At 36.7% G+C, this 24,136-nt stretch overlaps 2 protein-coding genes and 1 long non-coding RNA gene across 3 annotated transcripts; 2 read left to right on the plus strand and 1 right to left on the minus strand.

The window, feature by feature from the left end:
- Positions 1 to 324: 324 nt before the first annotated feature.
- LOC122350093 lies at positions 325 to 2,167 on the minus strand. Its single transcript, XR_006251563.1, has 2 exons — positions 1,854 to 2,167; positions 325 to 1,711 (listed from the first exon to the last, which is right to left on the minus strand). It is a non-coding gene; the product is annotated as an uncharacterized LOC122350093 (long non-coding RNA).
- A 1,500-nt stretch (positions 2,168 to 3,667) lies between these two features.
- LOC122350092 (H-2 class II histocompatibility antigen, A-K alpha chain-like) lies at positions 3,668 to 5,516 on the plus strand. Its single transcript, XM_043246293.1, has 4 exons — positions 3,668 to 3,763; positions 4,200 to 4,448; positions 4,532 to 4,813; positions 4,901 to 5,516. The coding sequence occupies exons 1-4, from the start codon at positions 3,703 to 3,705 to the stop codon at positions 5,011 to 5,013; spliced, it is 705 nt and encodes a 234-aa protein (XP_043102228.1). The 5' UTR covers positions 3,668 to 3,702; the 3' UTR covers positions 5,014 to 5,516.
- Positions 5,517 to 6,450: 934 nt separating this feature from the next.
- On the plus strand, positions 6,451 to 8,701 carry LOC122351115 (rano class II histocompatibility antigen, A beta chain-like). Its single transcript, XM_043248000.1, has 5 exons — positions 6,451 to 6,594; positions 6,753 to 7,022; positions 7,104 to 7,385; positions 7,787 to 7,900; positions 8,106 to 8,701. Exons 1-5 carry the CDS (start codon positions 6,537 to 6,539, stop codon positions 8,177 to 8,179), a joined length of 798 nt encoding a protein of 265 aa, XP_043103935.1. The 5' UTR covers positions 6,451 to 6,536; the 3' UTR covers positions 8,180 to 8,701.
- The last annotated feature ends 15,435 nt before the right edge of the window (positions 8,702 to 24,136 follow it).

Below are 24,136 nucleotides of genomic sequence, written 5' to 3' on the forward strand. Positions count from 1 at the left end.
TGTATAGGGTAGTCTCAACCTCAGATACGTAAAAATACTAAAGTTTTATTTAAGCTTTACTTGTTCAGCACAAGAAAACAGCACTGTGACTGACATGAAGAAAAAAAAAGTTTAGCCATTTTTTTTCTGGCAACCATCACCTCAGGGGCATTTCCCAAAGCCATCATTAGCAAACTATGGTTTACACTTCTACACTTATTTACACTTTATTTTCATTTTTAAAGCACACTTTTTATACAAACATATATGGTTTGAATGGTTATATGAATGTGTATGTGACAAATAAAATGGAAAAACAGATTATGAAAAACAGATTATGCACAATAACAATCAAAATCAGAAAGCGTTTAATTGCCAAGTGTGCTTCTACACATGAGGAATTTACCTGTGCACAGATGGGAAAGATTTTTATTATGACAAACAAGTGAAAACAATACACAATATTGGATGTGTAGATGTGCAATATAGAAATAATGCAAAGGAATTCGGATGGATATGTTGAATAAATAAAAATAAATATAAAGTATTTACAGTGTATATAATAATTAGTCCTATAGTACAGCATTTTTATGATTATAGCCTACACAGTAAAACTTTTTGCTCTAACACACAGATATGAAGACATGATTTTGTCACACATCAAGAATCTGCAATGCAATAAATCAACTCAAAATATTTCTGCACCAGTTGTGGGAATAGGTACATTTTAATAAAACTCTATAAATGCCAGATTTGATATTAACTGCAATATTTAATGTTCAGTTATATTTTTTTTTACAATTTTTGCAACAGTTTTTATTATTTCAAATATCTGAGGCACTGGAATAATGCAAAGACAGACAACCCTTTGCATTTTAATGTTGCTTATGGTTTTAGCAGCACCATATAGTGCTTATATAGTGGTCTAAAAACAAACTTTCAAACATTTTTTTAAAGCTTTCCTGGGTCTGCTCTAAACAGAAGGACCATATCTCTCAATTCTTACTTAAGCCCACCCCTAAACAAAACCCCATCAATGTCTAACAATCTAAATCTATTTTATTAAAAAATATGCTTATTTGTAATAAAATTGATGTTAACAGTTAAGATATAAACATGAAAAATGCCAGACAAGCTACCCTTACAGCTTATATAAAACATAAAAACATAAAAAATACATTCAAAATCACGGAACTGTTGTTTCTCAGTACAAGAAAGCAAAAAAGAGAAAAAAAAAATGCATTATGGTGGCTTATATTTTCAGTTTGTGCTAGCAACTCGTTCTGTTGGCAGGTCTTTCAGTTTCAAAGACTGTGCATAACATCATATTAAAGTTCAATCTATTATAGGTTAAAATATTATATGCACATTCCTAAATATGATGGGAGAGCTGACAGTTCAAAAACAAGAATAACTTTATTAAGGCCTCATCCAGATTCTGAACACAAGACGATTACATAGGTTAACATATGTATCATGTTCTAATAACCTTTATTTAACAATTACAATTTTACAATTATAGTCTTAACTTATCTGTAACTTCAATTATAATAGCATTTGCTCCGAACAGCCATTTCTAATGTGACTGTGTGAAGAAGCGGGAAGCGTTGCTGCTGCTTGTTTTGTGATGTCACGATATATTCATCTCACCAATGACCATATTTAGACTTCCTCCTTCATCTGCGGTCACTGGGCAAAACTCCAGTATTTCCAGCCAGCAGCTCAAGTGAAACTGAAAGAAAAAAAAACACCTTGTTTATACGAAAAGGTCTATGCTCATGCCATTGTTATTAACCAAAGTGTTTATCCTTATTCATTTATTATATATCAAAAGACAGCAAAATAGGCAAGAGCATGGATATTAAGACACTTACTGGCTGCCCTGTAGGAATGGAAAGATATGTGGGACTTCGTTCAGCGTCTTCTCGTCTGAGATTACTCCCGTGAGCAATGCCAACGTCCTTATGTTTGCAAAAGCTCTCTTGTGAAAGAAGTTTGTTACACACAAACATTGTCGATGTGTCAGGAGCTGATGGCCGAGCCACCGCCTGCAGCCACAATCTAGCTCTGTCAGCATCTCGGGGGAACCAGTGCAAACCTGTCAAAATCTTACCCCGAGCCAAAAAACACCCGCAAACCATTCTGAGTCCAGAGCCAGCCTGGCACCGACGTTTTTAATAGAGAAAGGTCACATGACAGAAACACATGACATTTGCGGGGCATAAACAAATGAAAGAAATCAGATAATGAGAGAACGGAATCTGTAACCTTAAAAAAAAATAAAATAAAATAAAAAAAACCCCCCGCACATTTATTGTTTTTGTCAAACTGGTGGCTTTTCCTATTTTTTTTATACTTCACAAAAAAGCTTCAAATGCATTAAGTATCATAACCTAACAATAAAATATTGCAATATTTCTCTACTTCCTTTGCAGCAGCAGAAATAACACCAGAGACAGCAGCATAGACTAAGTACATTAACAATTTAGTACATGTTACGCCGAGCCAGCAGAGGGAGCCCTCACCTCTGGGTGAACTGTGCTGCTACTTCCTGTTTTGGGGACTATAAATAGTGAAGCAGGCCTCTCACCTGCATGTAGCATCATTGTTAACATATTCCTTGTTCATTCTTGCCTTGTTATTATTCTTTGCATTCGATCCCGCCTGTTTTGATCGTGTGCTGCCTGACCCGACCTCGGCCTGTTTTGGGGTTTTGCTGTTGCCTCGCCTCTTATATTCCCGTTTGCTGTGTTTCGACGTCTGCCTGCTTTGACCCTGCCTTTGCTAAATAAAAGCCTGCACACGAGTCCGCACGCCTCGGACCCCTCATTCGTAACAGCGCCATGCCAAATTCTCAACAGAAATACACTAGTTGAGCGGTCGCGGTTTTCTACATGGTGCAGATGATATAGCCAGTGATCTTGCTGCTTGGCATTTAGGATTTGCTACAGCGGTTGCAGCACAAATCAAACTAGGGAGTTTTGAACACGCACCCAGAGCCGTGCTGCCGGACACGCGGCTTAATGGCAGCTTAGGTGCCGCATGCGGATATGAAGAGTGCTGTACATTCAGTCCCCGACTACACAGTCTGCGTCTAAATCACCGCAGTCTTTACCTGATTTCAAGAAAACAAATGCACACAAAACAGCATTATACGCCTCAGATCATAAACTCGATGTGTATAGCTCAGCAGGTTTACTGGCAACAGGCGTGATCTTCTCATAACCCTGCAGACGATTTCAATGGTCAGTTTAAACACACAGTCGCCCGACAAGCGAATAAACAAGTTAACAAATAGAAAACAAACAAACAATACAGCTGCGGTGCATATTTCAGTTATGAATTGGTCGGAGTTTATTGAAACTCTCTGAGATTTACATTTGCATGATCAAAATAGTGTAATGATTTTTTTTTTTTATCTCGTTATACGTCCTTTGAACCTTAACGTCTGTAATTATTCTCCACGTTGATGTAGCAGGCAGGTAATTAGAGTTTTGTTGCTGGTGGTTCAACTGGAGTACCATCTAGTGGTCAACAAATGAACTAATCCAAAAGCTACCGCATTGTCTTCAACTCAGGCTCTACTTCCCGTGGAGACTATTAGGTCACAGAATGACTGCACAACCTATTGGACGAAGCAAGTGATTTTTTTTTTTTTTTTTTTTTTTTTTTAATGAAAAGCTGCTGATTCGGGCGGCATTTTCATTGACACGCGCTACTGGAATGGAAGGAGTCTTAAGAATTATTCTCATCGGTGTCTGCGTGCTTTACATTAACGCCCAAAGTAAGTAGTCTATACATTCATAAAACGATTTTTTATTCTTTACCAACAGAGTCACCTACTTACATGGAAAAAATTATAATACCTATTTTTTATTTGTTTTATGGTATGTGAAGAGAATGCATGACATGTTTTACAGACTATGTATACTAGGTTTTATACAGCATCTACATTACCATAGGCTTATAAGTGTAGTTGTTAACTGTATGTATGTTTTTTATTATTTAAATAGCTGCAGTTACTTCCTCATATACCTATTTAAAAAGTAATATGCATCTTCATTAGCCAAATAATATATTATCTATATTAAAAAAATATCTCCGTAAATGGATCCTAAATTATGTTAATATAATCATGTCTCTGTCCATGTGTGCATTGAATTATACAGTATACCCAAAACATGTTAGTAATAATAATCTTACTTGCGAAATTGTTTTAGATTATCACGAATTCGGGGTGATTGAAGCATGCAGTGACTCGGATCAGGAAGATTTCATTGTCAAATTTGATGATGAGCTCATGGCACATGTAGACTTGGAAGAGCAGAAAGAAATCATGACATTACCTGACTTTGCTGGTCAAATCCAGTTTCCTTCGCTGTACGAGGACGCTAAAAAAGCAGTATCTATTTGCAAAAACTTCATTGACATACTTAAAGAGGTGTACGCCAATTCATCTGAACCACTAGGTAAGAGATTAACGGGCATTACAAATGTTTTAGTGAAATGTTTAAAATGTCGCGTTATGATCGGTGGTTTCTATCTTTTCCAGAACCCCCCAGGAGCTCAGTTTATCCCAAAAGTGATCCACAGTTGAATGTCCAGAACAGCCTGATCTGTCATGTGACTGGTTTCTTTCCTCCACCGGTCAGAGTCTCATGGACCAAGAACAACGTGAACGTGACAGAGGAATCAACTCTCAGCAGATATTACCCCAACAAAGACGGGACAATGAATGTGTTTTCTCGGCTGAGCTTCATTCCAGAGGAAGGAGACATTTACAGCTGTTCTGTGGAGCACAGAGCCCTTCATCAACCTCAAACCAGAGTATGGGGTGGGTTTATATTGTATCTATCAATCACTTTTAATCCTTAAACAACATGATATATCTGTGATATATTGATAATATGTGTGTGTGCAGATGTGGAGATAACGGAGCCCAGCATGGGTCCATCAGTGTTCTCCGGAGTCGGTCTGGCTCTTGGGCTGCTGGGTCTCGCCACTGGAGTCTTTTTTATTTCTAAAGGAAACTGAAACAATAACGCTGACAACCCTAGATATTGTCTTCTTTTAGTTCTCATGTTCAGTTGCATATGTAAAGTTGCAACAGAATTTAATTCAGTGTAAATGTAGCTAATTTAAGCTTTCGGGAGTCAGCATTGATATATACGGTGGGGACATGTGACACCCGTCATAGTCTCATGAAGCCAGACCTTCAGACTGATGGCCTGACCTCTGAGGCTGAGACTACACCTGCCCTGATGGACAATAGCTGTTAGTCTTCATAAGACATCATATAATGTTCTAGTGCTGCATATAGTGTGGTGGCTATTTGATCCTATACAGCAGCTGCATTATGTCATGGAAAACTGCTGTTTTTTGTGTTGTAATAAATGTTTGTCGTTTAGATTACAATTTTAATATCTCAATTTGTAAAGGGACACGTGACATGTCAATCTCGTATATTTTTATATTCAAATACTATTTTATTTTCTCAAATAAAAGGAAATTGAGTTAATAATGCAAATAAAACAATTTGTATGTTTTTTCCCCGCAGTGTTGACAGATTATTAATGGGTATTAATATATTAATGGTGTCAAAATTAAAAAAAAAAAAAACATTAATATTTGGTGGGATTACTCGTGAATAATTGCTATTGATTTCAGAAAAAGTGTGATCAGTTAGTTATTTTTTTAATCAATAATTTAATTTATATTTAAAGTGAGTGAAATTGGCATTGTAACAGCACGGTAATAAAGACAAGACAAAATAATTTAAAGCAGTGTCACAATAGGTGACAGTTGAAATGAAACGTTACATAAGATCTAAGCCTTTTTATCACTGCTTGATTTACTATGCAGTGCATAAGAAGAACAGTTTAGAGGTTTCTCTGAGTAATTTGTTGTAGATCTAGTGTCTAAGGACTAGACAAACATTACATGGTACAGTACGTGGTAGATCACTTGGTGGTATTGGAAAATTAGAGAGTATCATATGCAGAGTATATTATCCTGAATGACTACATTTAAATGTAATAGAGTAATGCATATTTATTGCAATCAAAAAATAATATATTATTTTGATGTAATATGTTCGTGGTTGATGAATGGACTTCAAGAATGGAAATTTACCAGTCTTGATGATAACAAGTTTTTCAAAAAAAGAAAAGAAACTCCTCATCACTAAACAAAGGTTCTAAAGTTCTGGAGTAAGAACAGAAACATTCCACGTTTTATGGGACGAGTGTAGCCTGATAAATCCTGTGTGTCCTAAATTGGAAAATCCCAAATTACAATGATTTCTTTATAAGCGTCAATCATTTGCCACCAAATGCCCACAGACCTTTTCACTTCAGTTTTTTTCAGTTCATCTTTTGTGAAAAATGTCCCAGTGTAAGATACATAATCACATGTTGTTTCGTGGATTAGTGACCGGCTTGATTTTCCAGTTTGATGAGTTGTGATGGCAAAGTGGGCTGGCATTAGATGAGACATTTACTGTAACTACAGCCAGGCTTATTTCATCTCTGTGCCACTAAAATAACACTGAATGAACCATGCGCTATGATTGTGTGATTTACCTGGCTTTGTTATCGCCTGCTTTGTTTGAGACAGGTAAGATATAGTCTTTTTAATAACGGTGAAATAGTCCTACATTGCATTTGTAGTCACACTTTATTTTGTGATTCTTTTATTTTTCTTTTATTAAGTTCAACAGGCTGTGTCAGAACATGGTAATCATTGAACTGTTTGTTGGCTGCTTGTTTTTTCAGTTCTTGGTCATTATGGATTCGGCCTTGCTCTCTGCCGTGTGCTTGGCTCTTTAAAAAGTATTGAGATTATTTACTCAGTCCATTATGACAAAACTGAGTTGCTGAGATTTAACAGTACCGAGAACAAAGTAGTTGCTTACACTGAATATGCAATGAAATGGGCAGACGACCTGAATAAAAAACCTGAGTGGCTACATATGGAGGCAGAAAAAAACATTAGAGACTGCAAGCGGTTTGGACAGCTATTCCTCCCTATGATAGAAGAAACAGGTGAAATGCATTGAACCAAACATATCAGTGAAAACCAAACACATCAGTGAAAACACAGTATTAACCTCATTATTTCAACAGTAAAACCAGAAGTCGTTATCCGGTCAGTAAGGCAAGCCAGTGGTCAGAGTCCAGCAATGCTGATCTGCAGTGCCTATGACTTCTACCCCAAACCCATCAAACTGACGTGGATGAGAGATGATAAAGAGGTGACAGCTGATGTGACGTCCACTGAGGAGCTGGCTGATGGAGACTGGTACTATCAGATCCACTCCCACCTGGAATACTTCCCTAAACCCGGAGAGAAGATCTCTTGTGTGGTGGAGCACGCCAGCTCCAACAGACCCATGATCTATCACTGGGGTGAGAAGAGAGCTGATATTGCAAAATATATAGAGAAACCAAACTAGTTTCGACTGTCTACTTGTTCCCTTGTTTTCATATTAAAAATAGCTAAATTCACACAGAAAATGCAAAGATTTTGGAAACAAACTTTGATTCTTAAATAAAAGTTAATACAGAAGTTACACAGAATGAGATATATCATTGGTGCTTTTGAACATATATTTTTGAACATGTAATTTCTACAGATCATGATAAAACCACATAAATGCATGCATATATGTAACAACATAAATAAGTAAATACATAAAGAGTTTATTAGGCATTCCCATTTTTTATTATGTTTCCAAGTAACTCATTTAGTGAATTATGTGCACTGCATAACAAACCTTGGGATATTAAAGCACAGATTTATTTTGCAGATCCGTCTTTGTCAGAGTCTGACAGGAATAAGTTTATAACAGGTGCTGCAGGGTTGGTGTTGGGAGTGATTATGGCAGCAGGAGGATTGATCTACTATAAAATAAAACACAAAGGTTAGTGTGCAAACACACATATACACACACACACACACAAATAACTAAATGTTTTTTAAATTGTTTAAATGTAGCTAAAATGAATTCTTTGCAACTACTTACAAACAAACAAAGTCTATTTTTTCAGTGCACAAAAAAGGCATTAGAAATCTTATGGTTTCGACATTTTACATATAAAATACTTATGATTTTATTCTATTTACAGCACGTTTTCCATCAGCTGGAAGTCAAGACATCAGATGCTCTGAACCTCTGCATACACTGAGTGGCACTGAGTGATAGAAATACACTGCCTGGCCAGGTTGGCATTTAGATGTAAATAAGCAAATACTGAATTTTGTAAGGGGTGCAATGCAATATTGGAGTGTGCATTTTTTTAGTACAGACAGAGAAAGTTTAACTCCAGCATATTCCAAAAATACTTAATGGAGCTATGATCAGGACTTTCAGGTGATTTTTTTTCTTTCAACATGGCTACTCAAGAAATGGAAAGCTATGCATTGCATCAGGATTAAAAAAAATTGACAAAGGTGACATGCTTGAAACTTATTAATCGTTTAACACCAATGTGTAAATGTAATAACTGTGTTATTGAGTTTTTAAACTTTCTTATTAGTCTAAAAAGAGCTTGTACTGAAGGCAATATGCCAAAACAACACATAATAGTGTGGCTAAAAAATAAAAATGATTGTTAATTTTACAGTAAAATGTTGTTAATTGTACAGTTTTTAGAAGCAAGTGAAACATGTAAACCATTTAAGTGTTGGCTGCTGCTTTCCATGAATAAAAAAAAAAGCATCATCAGTAGTCAAGAAGTTTGTTTACCAGAGAATATCATTGTAGTTGAATATCTAATGTTGGTACAGCGCTCCTAGAGGTAAACAGTTTGAAGTCCCTCGACTGAAAGGCGTTCTGATTCATCTGTGGATCACCAAAAAACTAATTTAACAAAAACATCTGTGAGCATATTAATACCAGTATATGTAGCCTATATATATAATATGATTTTGTAGTTATAGTCACAAATATATATATCATAATACTTTATATTATATAGAGCACCATTGCATTGTATTCACCCTCAGGAGTGCAGAAGGGACTATATAGGTTGAAGTTACAGTTATTTTTGAGTTCTGTATTGTATTAGATGTTACATCATTGCACTACTGTTGGTTTATGTTTAGCTTCAGTATGCTCGCAGGCTCCGGTGTGGATGGTTGTAGTCAAATCCATCAGAACTGGGCAAGAGCATAAACCCCCGCTGTTGTAAAGTTCTTGCAATAATTCACTTTTGTTGAGCACTTCTCTTCACGCCTCCATGGACACTGATAAATAGAGCTACAGACAAAAGTACAACAATAATGTAATAGTTTGGGGAGAGATAAAAAAAAAAAAGAATGTACACCCTGTTTATTTTCCTTATTTTGCGAGAGCACACTCTTTTGTTGTTATTGTGAGTGTACATAATTAGAATGGTGTATAACACTTATTTGTTTGACCAAAATCAACTGAGTATTTTTAGTGTCTTTCGCACTGATCTTTAAAAAAGTATGCTGGTCACGCCGGCGACCCTTTTTTTTTGTTTTTATTATTCTGGCAACCACAGCTGCCGAATATTTTTTTAACAGTTTGGGGGAGGTTCAAAGGTGGCCAATGTCACAGTCTTGTGACCAAACCCCCCCCCTACTATACAGTATCATCTTTGCACACTTTTTTGCTGGATAAACCTATTAAAATGCGACATGCAACTAAAAAGACTGTACCTCAAGCTCTAATGCCTTCCTTTTTTGCCACTTCCTTTATAATGTGCATCATAATTAATGGGCTAATAGTTGTCATCGTCATACAGTCCACGCATGTCGTAGCCAAGTTTATTAGCTCCATACAATGTGACATACAATGATCTTATAGGATTGCTAAAAATGCGCAGTGTCTCTGGCTTTAGATCAACACCTGCTTCTTCCTCGTTTCCTCACCACCTGTTTAGCCCCGCCTACCAATTAACACAGGCAGTTCATGACCTCTTTGAGACACAATAACAAAATAGCTAAATATGTGCTGGGAAAAACATTAAAGAAGTTTGACAGTACAAATTAGTGCCACGCATATCTTTTTTTCACATTTTGATCGCCAAAGCAAGAAAAAAATGAGGAACTAAAATTAAAACGAGACAGAGAAACAGCACAGAATAGTAATGAAGTAATGACAGGTTTGTTAGTGCATGGTTGGAACTGGACTGATCTTTATAACTGTTTCACAGAAGCGCAAGTTGATCAGTAAGCTGATCAGTAGATAGTGACAAGGTCCTGCATGAAACTGGATGCTTAGTCGCTTCATATTATCAAATAGGATTTTATTGGTCAACTTAATCATGCAGTCATCTGCTAAATAAATTAAAAATAAATGAATTCAAATAAATTAAAATCTGCAGCCATCATTTCCTATGCTCTCACATTGGGCCCACTGATCTGCGATGCAAACAAGTTCTCCTTGTGGATTGGTTTTGGAGTGAGTTTTAATGGAATTCTTTGAGAAGACCAGTGAAAGATAAGATGTTTTAATGTTGAACCAGTCTAAATAGTTGGAATGTAAACACTTATTAAAGGAGTACCATAAATATTCAGGACAGGTCAAAAAGTGGTTTGGAAAACTGATTTGTGGTGTACTTATGTATTATAATACACATAATGTACATAAATACACAATACACATAATGTATATAATGCAAATCTTAATAACACCAAATAAAAAAATATAAATAAATAAATAAAACCTCTTTATCATCAAAGGTTGTAAAGTTTTGTAGTAAGAACAGAAACATTCCACATTTTAGAGGCTGAGAGGGTGACCTGATAACTCCTCACTCCCACTGGGGTCAAATGAATGAACAATTACTTTATAAGCATCAATCATTTGCCACCAAATGCCCACAGACCTTTTCACTTCAGTTTTTTTCAGTTCATCTTTTGTGAAAAATGTCCCAGTGTAAGATACATGATCACATGTTGTTTTGTGGATTAGTGACCGGCTTGATTTTCCAGTTTGATGAGTTGCGATGGCAAAGTGGGCTGGCATTAGATGAGACATTTACTGTAACTACAGCCAGGCTTGTTTCATCTCTGTGCCACTAAAATAACACTGAATGAACCATGCGCTATGATTGTGTGATTTACACTGAAGAGCATTATGATGCAAAACATCTCCCACATGGATCATAAACCAGCGTTTCCGAGGGTCTCCACAAGGTGAGACAACAGACTGTGACGCAACAGACTGTGAAGTCTCAGCTTTAAAAGTGTTTAAAACTTTTAAAGGTCTTTAGACAAACTGATTCTTGCTTATACCGTAAAATGAGTGAACTGCTAAATTACATCACAATGCAAAGTGTCAGATTATAGCTCAATATGGTTTGTTGGAATAGTTCACCCAAAAATTACAACTCTGTCAACATTTACTTAACCTTGAGTATTTCCAAACCTGTATGAATTTCCTCGTTCTGTGGAGCACAAAGGAAGATATTTTAAAGAAAGGTCGCTATTGACTTCCATAGTACGAAAAAATGACTGTGGAAGTCAACGGTGACCCAAGACAGCCTTTAAGTACAGTATCACAGGTCACAGTATCACAACTTCGTTTGGATATTTCAGTTCAAAAGTACAGAGTCTCTAAGGTTTTGAAATATTTTGGGTAAAATATAGTCTCACACTCGCAAAGGCTGTATTTATTTGATTAAAATGCAATACTGGTGTCCAACATTTCCATTAACATTGAAAAAAGTGTCTTTAATTATCACAATTTACGCTAGACTGTCATCAGATTGTTTTGATGTTGAGCCAAAAGCAGACAAATCTAGGCTAAGGAGGGCTTTAAAAAAATTTATGATGCTTATGATAAGTTTGCTTTTCTCTCCTTCTGTCCATCAAAAGTTTTCTCCCACCGCCCTGGGACTGGTGGCATTGGCCTTTGATTTTAATACTGAGAGCATAATTTATGTAAGATGTTTGAATAGCTTTTTGATTGCAGCTAGATTAAAGGGAATGTAATGGAACAAAAAAAGCAGAGAAGGAGGGAGAGTTTTGAAAAACACCATCATTGTATATGTTTTTATTTTTTCTGTGCGTCTATTTTGCTTTCTTTGCTTGACACTCCCACTCAGTGAAATCAACGTCTTTATCATTACATTATATCACTTTTTTTAAGTTAGGATGAGAGGACTGTGACATTTTGAGCATAATGTTTTGTATATTTCACTACATATCATTACAAGAAGCCTTTGTTGTGCAGCAGATCAGTTTAATTTTCATACGATGCATAAGCATAAGTCTGCAAATTATTTAGTTATCCTCGTGCTGATGCAACTACAGTGGTTTACAACATGCTTCTTTCTTCAAGTTTTTCAGTTTAATAATTAAAATATTCTGAGTAGCAGACGAAGGTGTGTGTATTGTAATGGCATCACAGATTGTCATAAGCAGGTAATGTTACTGTGGCCACGCTGCTATGCAAAAATACAGTACAAGCTTGTAGAAGTGTTTTTGTCTGCTTTATTTGAAACAAGTAGGATGATAGGATAGTACTATCAGATCCATACTTCCCTAAACCTGGAGAGAAGATCTCTTGTGTGGTGGAGCACGCCAGCTCCAACAGACCCATGATCTATCACTGGGGTGAGAAGACTTCTAGTTTGTTTACTTCCAATGGAAACAATGAACGGGACTGAAGAGCAATGAGCTGGAGCATCTGGGACTGCACCATCTCTCTATATTACCATTTTAGAGCACTGTTTATTGAAGACTTTACCACACTGCAGTGGGGAGCGATATATGACTTTTTTTCCATAAAACTTCTATAATATTATAATAAAATGTTATTTATGTTATATAAATGTTATTTGTCATTATAAATTATCTAAACAGATATATTCTCGTCTCAACTTTTTGATTTTAAAGACTCCCCTGTTCTAGTGGTCTGTTCCAACATTAGTTTTAGTCCAGTGTTGTTTTAAGTATATTTGTTTTGTTTTTGTTTTTTTACCTGTGAACGCTTGTACACCATTTATTTTACTCATCAATCTGTTTTCATCAGTGCTTTGAGACTGATGTACCACAACCAAGTGCACACTCATTATAATTCATTTCTTGTAGCCTACCTATTAGGTTTGTTTTTTAGGCCTGTTACTCATACATGAAAAAGCACAAAAGAAAGAAAAAAAATAGTCAATAAACTTTAAAAACACTACTTTCAAAGCACAATGAATAAATAAAACAAATAAACTACACATAGGAAATTAATAACACATGTTTACTTGATCTAACTGTCGGTCTGTGAAGCAGATCTTTATATATAGGGTTTACAATATAAACTTGTATAGGATCTGTGCAAGACAGCAACAAATGTCATATTGTTTATTTGTTTGCCTATGCTGGGCTTCTCTACATTTGCACAGATACTATAATTTGTGACATTTAATAAGAGATTAGATGTAAATATTAAATATAAACCCACCTCATTCCTGTTCGTACCTGAAAGATTTCAGAATTTAGATGTTACCTAAGCCTATCAACTGAATGGGGTTATATTATACAGTAAAGATGACAACACAAGCTTCATCGGAAAAATATCATTTAAAAACATTTGCTGAGCAGCCTACACTTTTCCGCACCTTTCGTGAACCTTTGCGCCCGTCACGTGACAACAAGTGACTCGGGGGGGTCATCGTCCTCAGTAAATGATATTTGGATGCATTACAGTGATTTTGTAATTCAGAATACGACCAAGACTTCTTCTGTGGATGTTTTCGGTATTCAGGCTGTCAAATGTATAATATTTAATGGCATTTTAATGTACCGAATGATTCAAAGATTCGTTCTTTACGAGCGAGTCAGTAAAGTGATCCGAACTTCCATCCCTATTGCAGAAGTTAACCACCAGATGTCACTGTCGACTATATTTTGACGGTGCCTTACTTATCATACTGACATTAATTGTTTTACTTACCATGCAGTATAACTACCATTGCTCTTTTCAGTCTATTTACTGGTCTATACCTGAAGAAAGCTATGGTAAGCATTCAATATTGGTACTTTTTTCTTATCTATTCTTGTTGCTGTTTGTATACTTACACATGCATTACACCACTTGTATTAGCCTACTTGTTTTGTCTCTGACAAAGATGAAGCTAAGACTAGTAGGCCTAGTACAGTGATATATGTATTGCAGCAGTGACAATGAGGTTTTGTCAAATTGTTTTATCTCGAAGACACCAGACTGACATTTTGCAGTCAAGAGTTTGTCTTTTAGTAGTGCGTATTATTGTGATGTTTTTTTTATCAGCTGTTTGGACTCCACCGGTGAGCAGGGGACGTAATCATATTTTTTCTCCAAATCCGTTCTGATTTAGAAACAAACTCATAAGCATTTTTGTATTCTCAATATTTCATGTCTTCTTATTTGTGCATGTTTTATGTATGTTTTTCTTTCTGCAGTAAAACCAGAAGTCATTATCTGTTCGGGCAGGGAATCAGAAAAGGGAATGAGAAAGCTGTTCTGGTTTGCAGTGCCTATGACTTCTAGCCCGAATCCATCAAACTGATGTGGATGAGAGATGATACAAAGATGAAAGCTGATGTGACATCCGCTGAGGAGCTGGCTGATGGAGACTGGTAGGCTACTACCAGATCCACTCCCACCTGGAATAACTCCCCAAACCTAGAGAGAAGATCTGCTGTGTCATCTAGTGGAGCTCCCATAAACCCATGATCTGTTATTGGGCTGAGATCAGTGTTAAGAGCAAGTTACTATTAAACTTAACTGAAATGGGAAGAATGCGTTTAATTTAGATCTTTCTCTGAAGGACTTTGACAGGAATAAACTCATTACTGTGTGTTGGGGGTGGTTACTGCAGATGTAGGTTTGATCTACTACTAAAACAAAACACACACACACACACACGTTAGTGTTTTGTACTGTTATAATGAAACATCATTCTTTTTGGTTCAGTAAGATTGTTTACTGCTGGTGAGATGCTTTTACCGACAGCCTGTTTTCTACTTCTGCAAGCAATGAGCAGCACTGAGATGTTGTGCATTGCCAAATCTTCTCGCACATGAATCCTAAGTGTTTCCAGGGGTCTCCTCAAGGTGGACGTCGAACTATTGACTGCAAGATTTTAGCATTGAGAGAGAAAATATGCTTAAAACTTTTAAAGATCTTCAGACAAACTATGGGTTGTTTACTACAGTGAAAATAATCAGTGATAGTCAGCTACTGAATCACGTCAGAATGCAATTGAACAGTCACATATCGACAGATCAAAGTTCAAAATGATTAGCTGTATTAAGTTTGTGGTCACTATTTCAAAGCTTTTTTCCCTACTGTTCAGAAGATTGAAGTCTCTAAGATAATTTTTTTTAAGAAGTCTGTTATGCGCACTGTGTTTACTTGGAAAAAAATAAAATAAAACAGAATAATAATATAAAAAATTATTACAATTAAAAAATGTACTGTTTTCTGTTTGGATATGTTTTTAAAATGTAATTTGTTCCTGTGATGCAAATAAGAATTTTCAGCATAATTAATCCAGCCTTCAGTGTTGTATCATCTTTCAGAAATCATTTAAATATGCTGACTTTCTGCTCAAGAAGTGCCTATAGTTAAACAAGTATAGTTTTTTATTTGAATTTTAGGGTTTTTTTGTGGAAAATGTGATGTATTTTCTCCAAGAAGGATACAAGGTTCAAATGAACTAAAATAAAATAATAAAATAATAAATACATTTTACTGACCTCAAACTTTTGAACAGTGGTGGAATAAGATCATGTTTCGAGTTTTTTTATCATAAAATACAGATGTTTTAATGGCGTTTCTATTTTATAATCTTTGTGAGTAGACGACCCTTAAGTTTTCAGCTGAACATAATGGTAATAACTCGTCTTTGATTAAACCAGGTCATGTCCAGAATGCTGTACTGTACATTTTGCTTAGCTCTTTGATCAGTACACCTTCAAAACAGAAATACTGATGAATAACATTTCCATTAACAGACAAAAAGAGTGTCATTAATTATTGCCATTCAAGAGTATAAGCTAGACTGGAATCATCAGATTGTTTTGATGTTGAGTTGATAGCAGAAAAATCTAGGCTCGGTGAGGCTTTAGAAAAAAGTATGACATATGCTTATCATAAGTTTGCCTTTCTCTCCTTCTGTCCATCAAAAGTTTTCTCCCACCGCCCTGGGACTGGTGGCGTTGGCCTTTGATTTTAATACTGAGAGCATAATTTATGTAAGATGTTTGAATAGCTTTTTGACTGCGGCTAGATTAAAGAGAGTTCCGTGTAATGGAACAAAAAAAAAGCATCTGCAGATTTTATTTAAATATATTTCAAACCTCCAATGAATTGGATAGAGTTGACAAAGGCAGAGAGGGAGGAAGAGTTTTGGAAAACACTATTAATTCATTGTACGTGTGTGTGTGTGTGTGTGTTTTCAGTTCCTGTTTGCTTTGTTTCTGTAACACGTTCGCTCACTGAAATTGCACTTTCATCCGTTTCTCCATCTTTAAATTGACGTTACTCCTTTAGAGTTATCATGAGAGAACTGCGAGGATTTGTGTAACGTATGTTGTGTGTATGCGCTATACCGCGCATCATTACAGCCATCACGTCTGTCTTTGTTCTATGAGGCAGATCAGTTTAGCTTTCGTTTCATTGATGCGTGAGACAGATTGTTAGCAGTCAATATTTGCCAGTGAGTCTGCAAGTTGTGCAACTTCTTTGTTATCCTCGTGCTGATGCAACAAGATGTGTTTGCCCTATATATACGCTGGGTTTGCAACATAGTGTGAAACAAAATCTTTCTTCACATTTCTAAGTTTAATCCTTTAAAGATAAATATTGGCGATCCGTCGTTTGCACTTCAGCTTCATGTCTGTGCAGTTGTATCTTGCGATAGTAAAACAATCGTGAATGCGGTAACTTAGACGGACTGTTATTTTCTGTGGATCTTTTTACTATCACTAGTCTTGCAGGAAACCGTGTGGTGGAAAAAAACAGGCCCCTGCCCTCCGTGCCTGGATGTGGGAGTCTTTATAAGCACTTTAGCGTGCTTATTCTGAAAGTCGTTTATTTTAAAAAGAATATAATTAGGCCTAGGTGTGAACTGAATGGCACTTAAAGGGTTACTCCACCTCGAAATGAACATTTCGTCATTAATGTTGCTCCAAACCTGTAAAAGCTTTGTTTGTCTTTGTTGTCTTTGTGTTTGTTTCTGTGCAATTAATTACATTGTTTGGCGGAGGCATGCTGTTTTTATTAATATCACTATACTTTATTTGCTCTGTCTTATTTTGCGAAACCTAACTATGTATATGGAATAAGCATTTTATAAAAGCAATAAGCCCTGTGAATTTATAACCGTTTTGCGTCATGGCTAACAACGTCCCTTAGTTGTTATAAATTGACTGTAAACCACTACTTCTCGGGGGTTATTGCTTTTTTTAAGTCCACTACAAATGCACATTCAATATAATTAAGCTTACTTCTTTTTTTAGGGGTAGATGTCAATTATCGGGTCATCTGGGCTTCTCTTCATATTTTAAGTATGTGTCTGTGGTCATAAGAGAAGTTTGAATATAGTCTGTTTTGGTAACTAACCCTTTTGAGTCAGGTTTTGTCAATTATTTGTGGATCCAGTTCATGTGCATGAATCAGTTCAGTTCCTGAGTTCATCTTACTGATTTGGACACAGTGGTCAACATCTTACTAGAGAGATGGTTAGCACTAAATAAAACTTATGTGGTTGCAGAAGCCTTAAAAATGTTGCAACTGACGACTTTAATGATTATTTTTTGTTCTTTTTGCACTTATAAAACTAATCTTTGTTCATTGTAATTGCATGGGAAAAAATGACTGACACATCATTTAAAATATCTCATTTTAAGTATTAAAAGAAAAGATGTCATAGTGGTCTAAAACTTTTAATTTATGGTCTAACTGTGTGCTGCTCTCCGAAGTTTCTCCGTGGTACTAATATACATAAAGACACATGCACACAGAATGGAGCAGGTGGAGGGCTAATCTAATATATCTGTTTTTTTTTTCATTAGGTTGAGCTCTTTTGAATCAGCTCATTTGTAGCCTGTTCATTGAGCTGCTATACCTCCAAGTGTGAAGTGTCCAACTGTGGGGACCGAATGAAAGAGACACTATGAAGAGCGAAAGGGGGGGGTGACAGAGAGAGAAACGTTGAGAAAGTTGGAACGAGGTAGAGTTCAGAAAGAGCGAGTTGAAGGGAAAGTAAAAGACTGAATGACTGATAAAGGGAGAAAGAGTTACACCAAGCGTTCGCATGTGCCCGTATGTACGCGTATGACGGAGAGAAAGAGCGAGCGCTGAGAGCGGTATGCTATGATGGTATTGTTTTTGTGACAGAGATCAGTGGCTGGCTGAATGTGCTTTATTTGCAGTGGGGCTGCTCTCCCAGGCTAATAAAATGTGAAGCTCCCGCTGCCTGCAGTGGCATGCTGTGCACAGCGGGAGGTAGGGCTTTTTTGTGTTCCCCTGCCCAAATTATGGAACCGTCAATACCCTCCCTGGATCCCGTCAATAGAACCACGCTTTGTGACTGATGGGAGACCAACTTCAAGGCTATCCTGAAAAAACGGAGAAAGGGAAAACAAGCGAGAGAGTGGGAGAAGAAAAACTTGACCTGCTTTTTCCCAAATATGGTCTATATGCTTCGGCAGTCTGACATAGAAGGTTGTTTTTAGGTTCGTCTGAGTCTTTGTGAAGACTGAGGCGCTCAATAGAGCAACAAACCATCGCTATCGTTTCACTTTCTAAACCATGTGGGAGGGAACGCACTGCCATCATCGCTGTTGTTGATTCGCCTTGATCTGAATGGTGACATACCCTCAGGGTGAAGTCTGAGACATTAGACGCACTGTTGCTGTGTTAGCGTTAGCATGTATTCCTTATGAAACCTGAAAGGGATTTTCCAGCGCGTTCGTAGACTCAGGGTTTTATCGTTTTGATGGAGGGGGGTGGCCATGGGGGCTATTTGTTGTGAATGGTAAGCCTCATTAGCAATAAGCAGGCATTTGCTTGTGATAATGATCCACAATTGTACAAGTACATGTAAACTTAAAAGGTTAGGCGATTCAAAACGTCCTTTGATTTAAAAATTCGTGCAAATTAGCAGTTTTGGTATGATGCCATAATTAAGTTTTGCAAGTAAATCTAAATATTCTAATATATGTGTGTGTGTGTGTGTGTGTGTGTGTGTGCAGTCAGCATTTGAAGTCAGCAACCTTTCATCAAAGTTGTCCTAAAACCAAATTGCATTCTTGTTTTAGGATAATATCATATAACAGTAGCAGTGTGATATGAGATATTTGCATTCTTTGCATTGAGTCAGCAGGTCGATCTTTTACGTTTTGAATCTCCTCCGATCAAATTTTCCATATATAAGGTCAGAGTTCACCAGACTCCAACTTTTGCACATTCCCCCCTCTCTCGCATTCAATATAATTAGGAGTCCTGTGAGCTTATAGACAACTGGTTCGGTAGAAGTCAATCAAACAGCGAGTTTAACCCTTTGGTGACTGTTCAGAGGGAAAATCTGTCTGTTCTTCTGGATCCCTCACCCCAAAGAATTCTGTAGAGCGGGAGAAACATCACAGTGAATTATTAAACATCAAGTACAGAAAAAAAACAAGTAAATTCGTCTGTCCTCTCTCTCTATATCCAAAAAAAAGAAGAAAAAGTGAAACTTTTTCTCTTTCTTTCTCCCTTCAGTTTGGAGTTGGAACTTCAAGTCATTTTTGTGGCTGTTCAAACGGTCGGGAACACGGAGCGTTTGCTGGATTCCTGTGTGCGCATTCAAAAGCCGCCTCCCTCAGAAGTGCCACCTAGCAGCGTGCTAGCGCGGGAACCTCGTGCAGCGCGAGGATTCAGATATGCTAATTGATCAGCGGGGTAGCTCTGAGCATCGCTGCAACCTGCTTTAAATAGACAGCTGCTTCCCTCTGTATTCCCCCAACCTCCTTTCCTTCTTCTCTACTTTTCTCCTTCGTCCTCCCCTCTTTAGAAATCTCCTCCTCCTCTCTCACACTCGCCCATCTCCCTACTTTCTCTTGCTTTCAGTTTAGCATCGGAGCAAACAGCAGTAAATTAACACGAAGTGGTGATGAATTGACTTTTGGGCAAAGCGAATAGGAAGAGAGCTGAGGGAGAAGGACAATAAAAATGCAGAGGCTGTTCGTGTGAGAGCGAGAAAGGGCCTCCGCCGGTTCTTTATGGCAGCTATGGCCGCATTAGCGCTAAGTCCCGCGCACTTCTTTTTTTTTCCTCCTTGTCCGGGGCTCATGCTGAGCAGGAACCTGAGCTGATTGGGTTTCATTCACAGGTCTCTGAGTCGGCAGTAAATTCGGCCGGGGGTTCCCCGAGGGGCCCCCTCGACACCTCATCTCCAGCTGGCTGAGCGCGATTGTTGAGGAGCTGAGGAGTCACGTCGGGGTCATTCACTATGGTACTACTAAGCTAACTCGCCTCGCTCCTTTCTCTGTCTCTTTCTTCCTCTTCTCTTTCCTCGCTCCCCTCCCGCAGGTTGCTAGGGCCTGGTATTTGCTCTCCGTGGCCGGGCTGTAATGACAGCCGTGGTGCCCCTGCTGGCTCTCGGCTAGCGTTTCTCTTTGTGCTGCTTGTGGTTATTGGGAGTGAGAGGGCACGAAAGGGTGATGGCTTACAAACACACACATAATTGCACATTCACACACACTCCGCATTCACAGCTTTTGGACCAGTTATATGGAAGGAGATACATACACGTTGATATTATTTTAGTTAGGCTATTCATCTAATAAAAACACAGTTTGGAGGCTTCAGTCATTGAACTCTCGTATTTTTTGCAATTGAATATTAATTAGTATTTTAATTCATGTGTTAATATGACCTCAAAATTGTATAATTAATAATGTCCATGCCAACTTATTAGGGTTATTATAGTTAAATAAATCAACAACTACAAAAACATTAAAACAAACACTGTTATTTACATGAAATAATTGAAAACATTACTCAATTCTGTTTTGTTTATTTATTATGAATATATAAAGACACATACATACAGCATATATATCTTATTTATATGTAATATAATGTATATAGTTATATTCGTATAAATTATATAGTATATAAACAAATAATTTCCTTAAGTATATACATGCATGTGTGCATTTATATATACCTAATAAATATACACAGCACACACACACACACATATAATATGTTGACAAAAATGTATTTTGAATGTGATTAAGCGTGAGCACTAGTTTTATTGTGTTAGTCAGGAATTATAAGGTTCTATCTGACATTTTTGTCAAAATGGGAGTTCACATATTCAACATTATGTGATGTTTCTTTTGCAAGTTTATGTACACTTTTGACCTTTTTTTAGAAAACAAAAAGGGTTGTAAATACAATCTGTATTTTTAACTTTTTAAACTAATCAAAATAACCCAACTGCAGTTTGACTGAGAATATTTGGAAGGCACACTAAAAAAGCATAATTGAAAAATCTGTTCTTGCAAAAAAAAATAAAAATAAATAAATAAATAAATATATATATATATATATATATATATATATATATATATATATATATATATATATATATATATATATATATATATATATATATATATATATATATCACTATAAACTCAAATCAATATTTCATGTACATATATTTATTTTTTGGTAAGTCACCCACAGAGGTTTTGTGTCATCCTGTACCGTTTTAATTTGCAGTAATAACTGACTGAATCCCTTTCATCACTTTTTATGTAACTATTTGATGAGTTTAAAATGTAATTTTTATTGACAGGCTGTTTTTAGACTGCTCCTTTCTCTTCAGGGGATCTCTACCCTAAAGGCAAATACAGTGTATATGTTCCCTTTGGGAGAAGGCCTAAGTGTTTATGGGGCTCAGAGGGACAGATGCTCATTCAAAAAAGCTCAATCAACACAGACATCATATCACACCTCCTCTAAATACAGCCGCTCTTAAAAAGGGGCAAACACCAGTTATAAAACCCCTAATGACAACACTAATAAAACTACAAAGACATGAAAGAGCCGGCCAAAGCCAGCAGTGAACGGCTGGACAAAACTTCCTTCCTGCTTCTGTGTCTACTGAGGACGGAAGGAGGAAAGAGAGAGCGAAGGAGACCGGACAAATGTGTGTGTGAGAAACTTTTTATCTGCCGTCTACTTTCTGACTGCCTGAATAGTTGTTTCAGCATGAACACATCAGTCTGCCAATTGTTAATGTACTATGAACAGTGGATCACAGCCCCCACAACTTCATTTAACCCTTCAGAAGCTGGTAGCTTCGTGTATTTGATCCAAAAGAAGCTAAAATGTTTATACATTTCTTTCTCGAACTGAGAAATTAAACGTATGCGTTTCTACTGGGGAAAAAAATCAAAATGTCAAAGCAATTTTAAGATAAGCACCTTTTACGTGACGTTATTTTATTGAAAAGCTACTGTACATCATAGAATGCTAATTTTATGAACATTTATGTGCTTTGCAGTGTGATCATAAGTAGTTGTACCAGATGCTTACACAATGATTTAATAGCATCAAAGCAATATATGAATTTCCACTTTATCTGTTTTACAGTTCGTTCACACAGAAGAGGCGTCTTTCGCACCATCTCTATTGTCCATGGCATAATTTCCTCCCTCCTTTGTGAAAAATAAGAATACAAAGAACATAACAGATGCCTTGTTGGTCTCCGCAGTGACTTTCCCCTAGCGAGTCTTTAACAAGGCTCCAGATATTAAAAAAGAGTGCAGTTTTTCTTGACTAGGGCCAAGTCTTTTTGTGTGCATGGCAAAGAGCCACAGAAGCTGTGCTTTGTTCCATGAGAGCGGGACAAAATTATGTGTGTCTTTGTGTGTGTGCGTGTCTGCTCCATGCTTTCTCAGAAAACATTTGCATGCCTGATAAACAGCAGCATTTAGAAACTTTCTTGCCTTTGTTGTAGAAAAAAGGAGAAATAAATATCATTTCTTTAAACTAAACAGAATTTCATTCACTTTGAGTTTTAATCCTCTGATGTGAGTCATTGGGGACAGTGAGACAAAAACCTCAAAACACACCATAATTACAATATGCAAAAATTTTCCCCATTAGAAGCTAAACTTGACACCAATTAGATATGAAATTTGAGAAAATCTCTTATCGTTATAATATGCTTTTGATAAAGGCCCACTAAACAATGAAACTAATCCCATGGTGGCTCAAAAAGGACCGATTACTGGCAAATTGTTCAATTGTTTTCCTTTCTGAGCTGAGTTTACATCCATACTGGTGCTCTGAGGAAAGCATTTAGTTTTCTACTGACTCAGGACGTGAGAAAATTATCTGCTGTTTTGTGCTCAAACACATTTATGCTTCTTATCATGTCTCCAAAGTATTTTTCTTTTATGCAAAGTCAAACATTCAAAATAACACAGCAAAGGACTCTAAACAGCTTAATCAGCTTGAAGAGCCTCAATGGCCGGCAGCACTGAAGCTTTTAAATGTATTTGTGCGTGTGTGTGTGTGTGTGTGTGTGTGTGTGATATTGTTAATGATGCACTTAAGATATCAGAAGAACAATAGATGTATGGGATACACAAAACTGAAAGGTGATAACGGAAACCGCTCAACCATTTAAAGATGCGTCACTGCTTTAAAGATACAGCTGTGTGGAAAGCACACATTTTGTCCAGCTGGCTTATTTACATATAATAAACTAATATGAGGTGTTTGATTTGAGCACTTATATAATATTGTGGCACCAAAACGTGTATGCACAGCACCAACATATTTTACAAGCAAATCATTTGCCAAAAAGTACTTTTTAATTGATAAAGGTCATAAGTTTAAAGAAAGTATGAATTATAAAACATACTATTCAGAATAACATGACATTTCTGTTCCTGTTTGTAAAATTTTGCCCATAGCTGATGTGATGAGCAACTTGCGATTACCGTTGCTAAAACATCTGTGTGTGGTTTTACTGGTTAGCATGACACTTAAACTACACCATTTGGATGCAAATCTAATAGGTTCCTCAGAACTGAAACTGAATTTGAAGTTCACAAATTAAATTGTTATGTTCATCAGTCGTCATTATTTGCCTGAAGTTTTTTGCATATCAGAGCAGGGAACCATTCAAAAAAGTTA

This window comes from Puntigrus tetrazona, chromosome 8 (genome assembly GCF_018831695.1).
Source record: "Puntigrus tetrazona isolate hp1 chromosome 8, ASM1883169v1, whole genome shotgun sequence".
NCBI classification, from domain to species: domain Eukaryota; kingdom Metazoa; phylum Chordata; class Actinopteri; order Cypriniformes; family Cyprinidae; genus Puntigrus; species Puntigrus tetrazona.

Coding starts and splice junctions, on each gene's coding strand:
- LOC122350092 (XM_043246293.1), top strand. CDS start 3,703: ATGGAAGGAGTCTTAAGAATTATTCTCATCGGTGTCTGCGTGCTTTAC. Junction 3,764..4,199: donor GCTTTACATTAACGCCCAAA/GTAAGTAGTCTA, acceptor AAATTGTTTTAG/ATTATCACGAATTCGGGGTG. Junction 4,449..4,531: donor CAATTCATCTGAACCACTAG/GTAAGAGATTAA, acceptor TATCTTTTCCAG/AACCCCCCAGGAGCTCAGTT.
- LOC122351115 (XM_043248000.1), top strand. CDS start 6,537: ATGCGCTATGATTGTGTGATTTACCTGGCTTTGTTATCGCCTGCTTTG. Junction 6,595..6,752: donor GCCTGCTTTGTTTGAGACAG/GTAAGATATAGT, acceptor TTGTTTTTTCAG/TTCTTGGTCATTATGGATTC. Junction 7,901..8,105: donor CTATAAAATAAAACACAAAG/GTTAGTGTGCAA, acceptor TTCTATTTACAG/CACGTTTTCCATCAGCTGGA.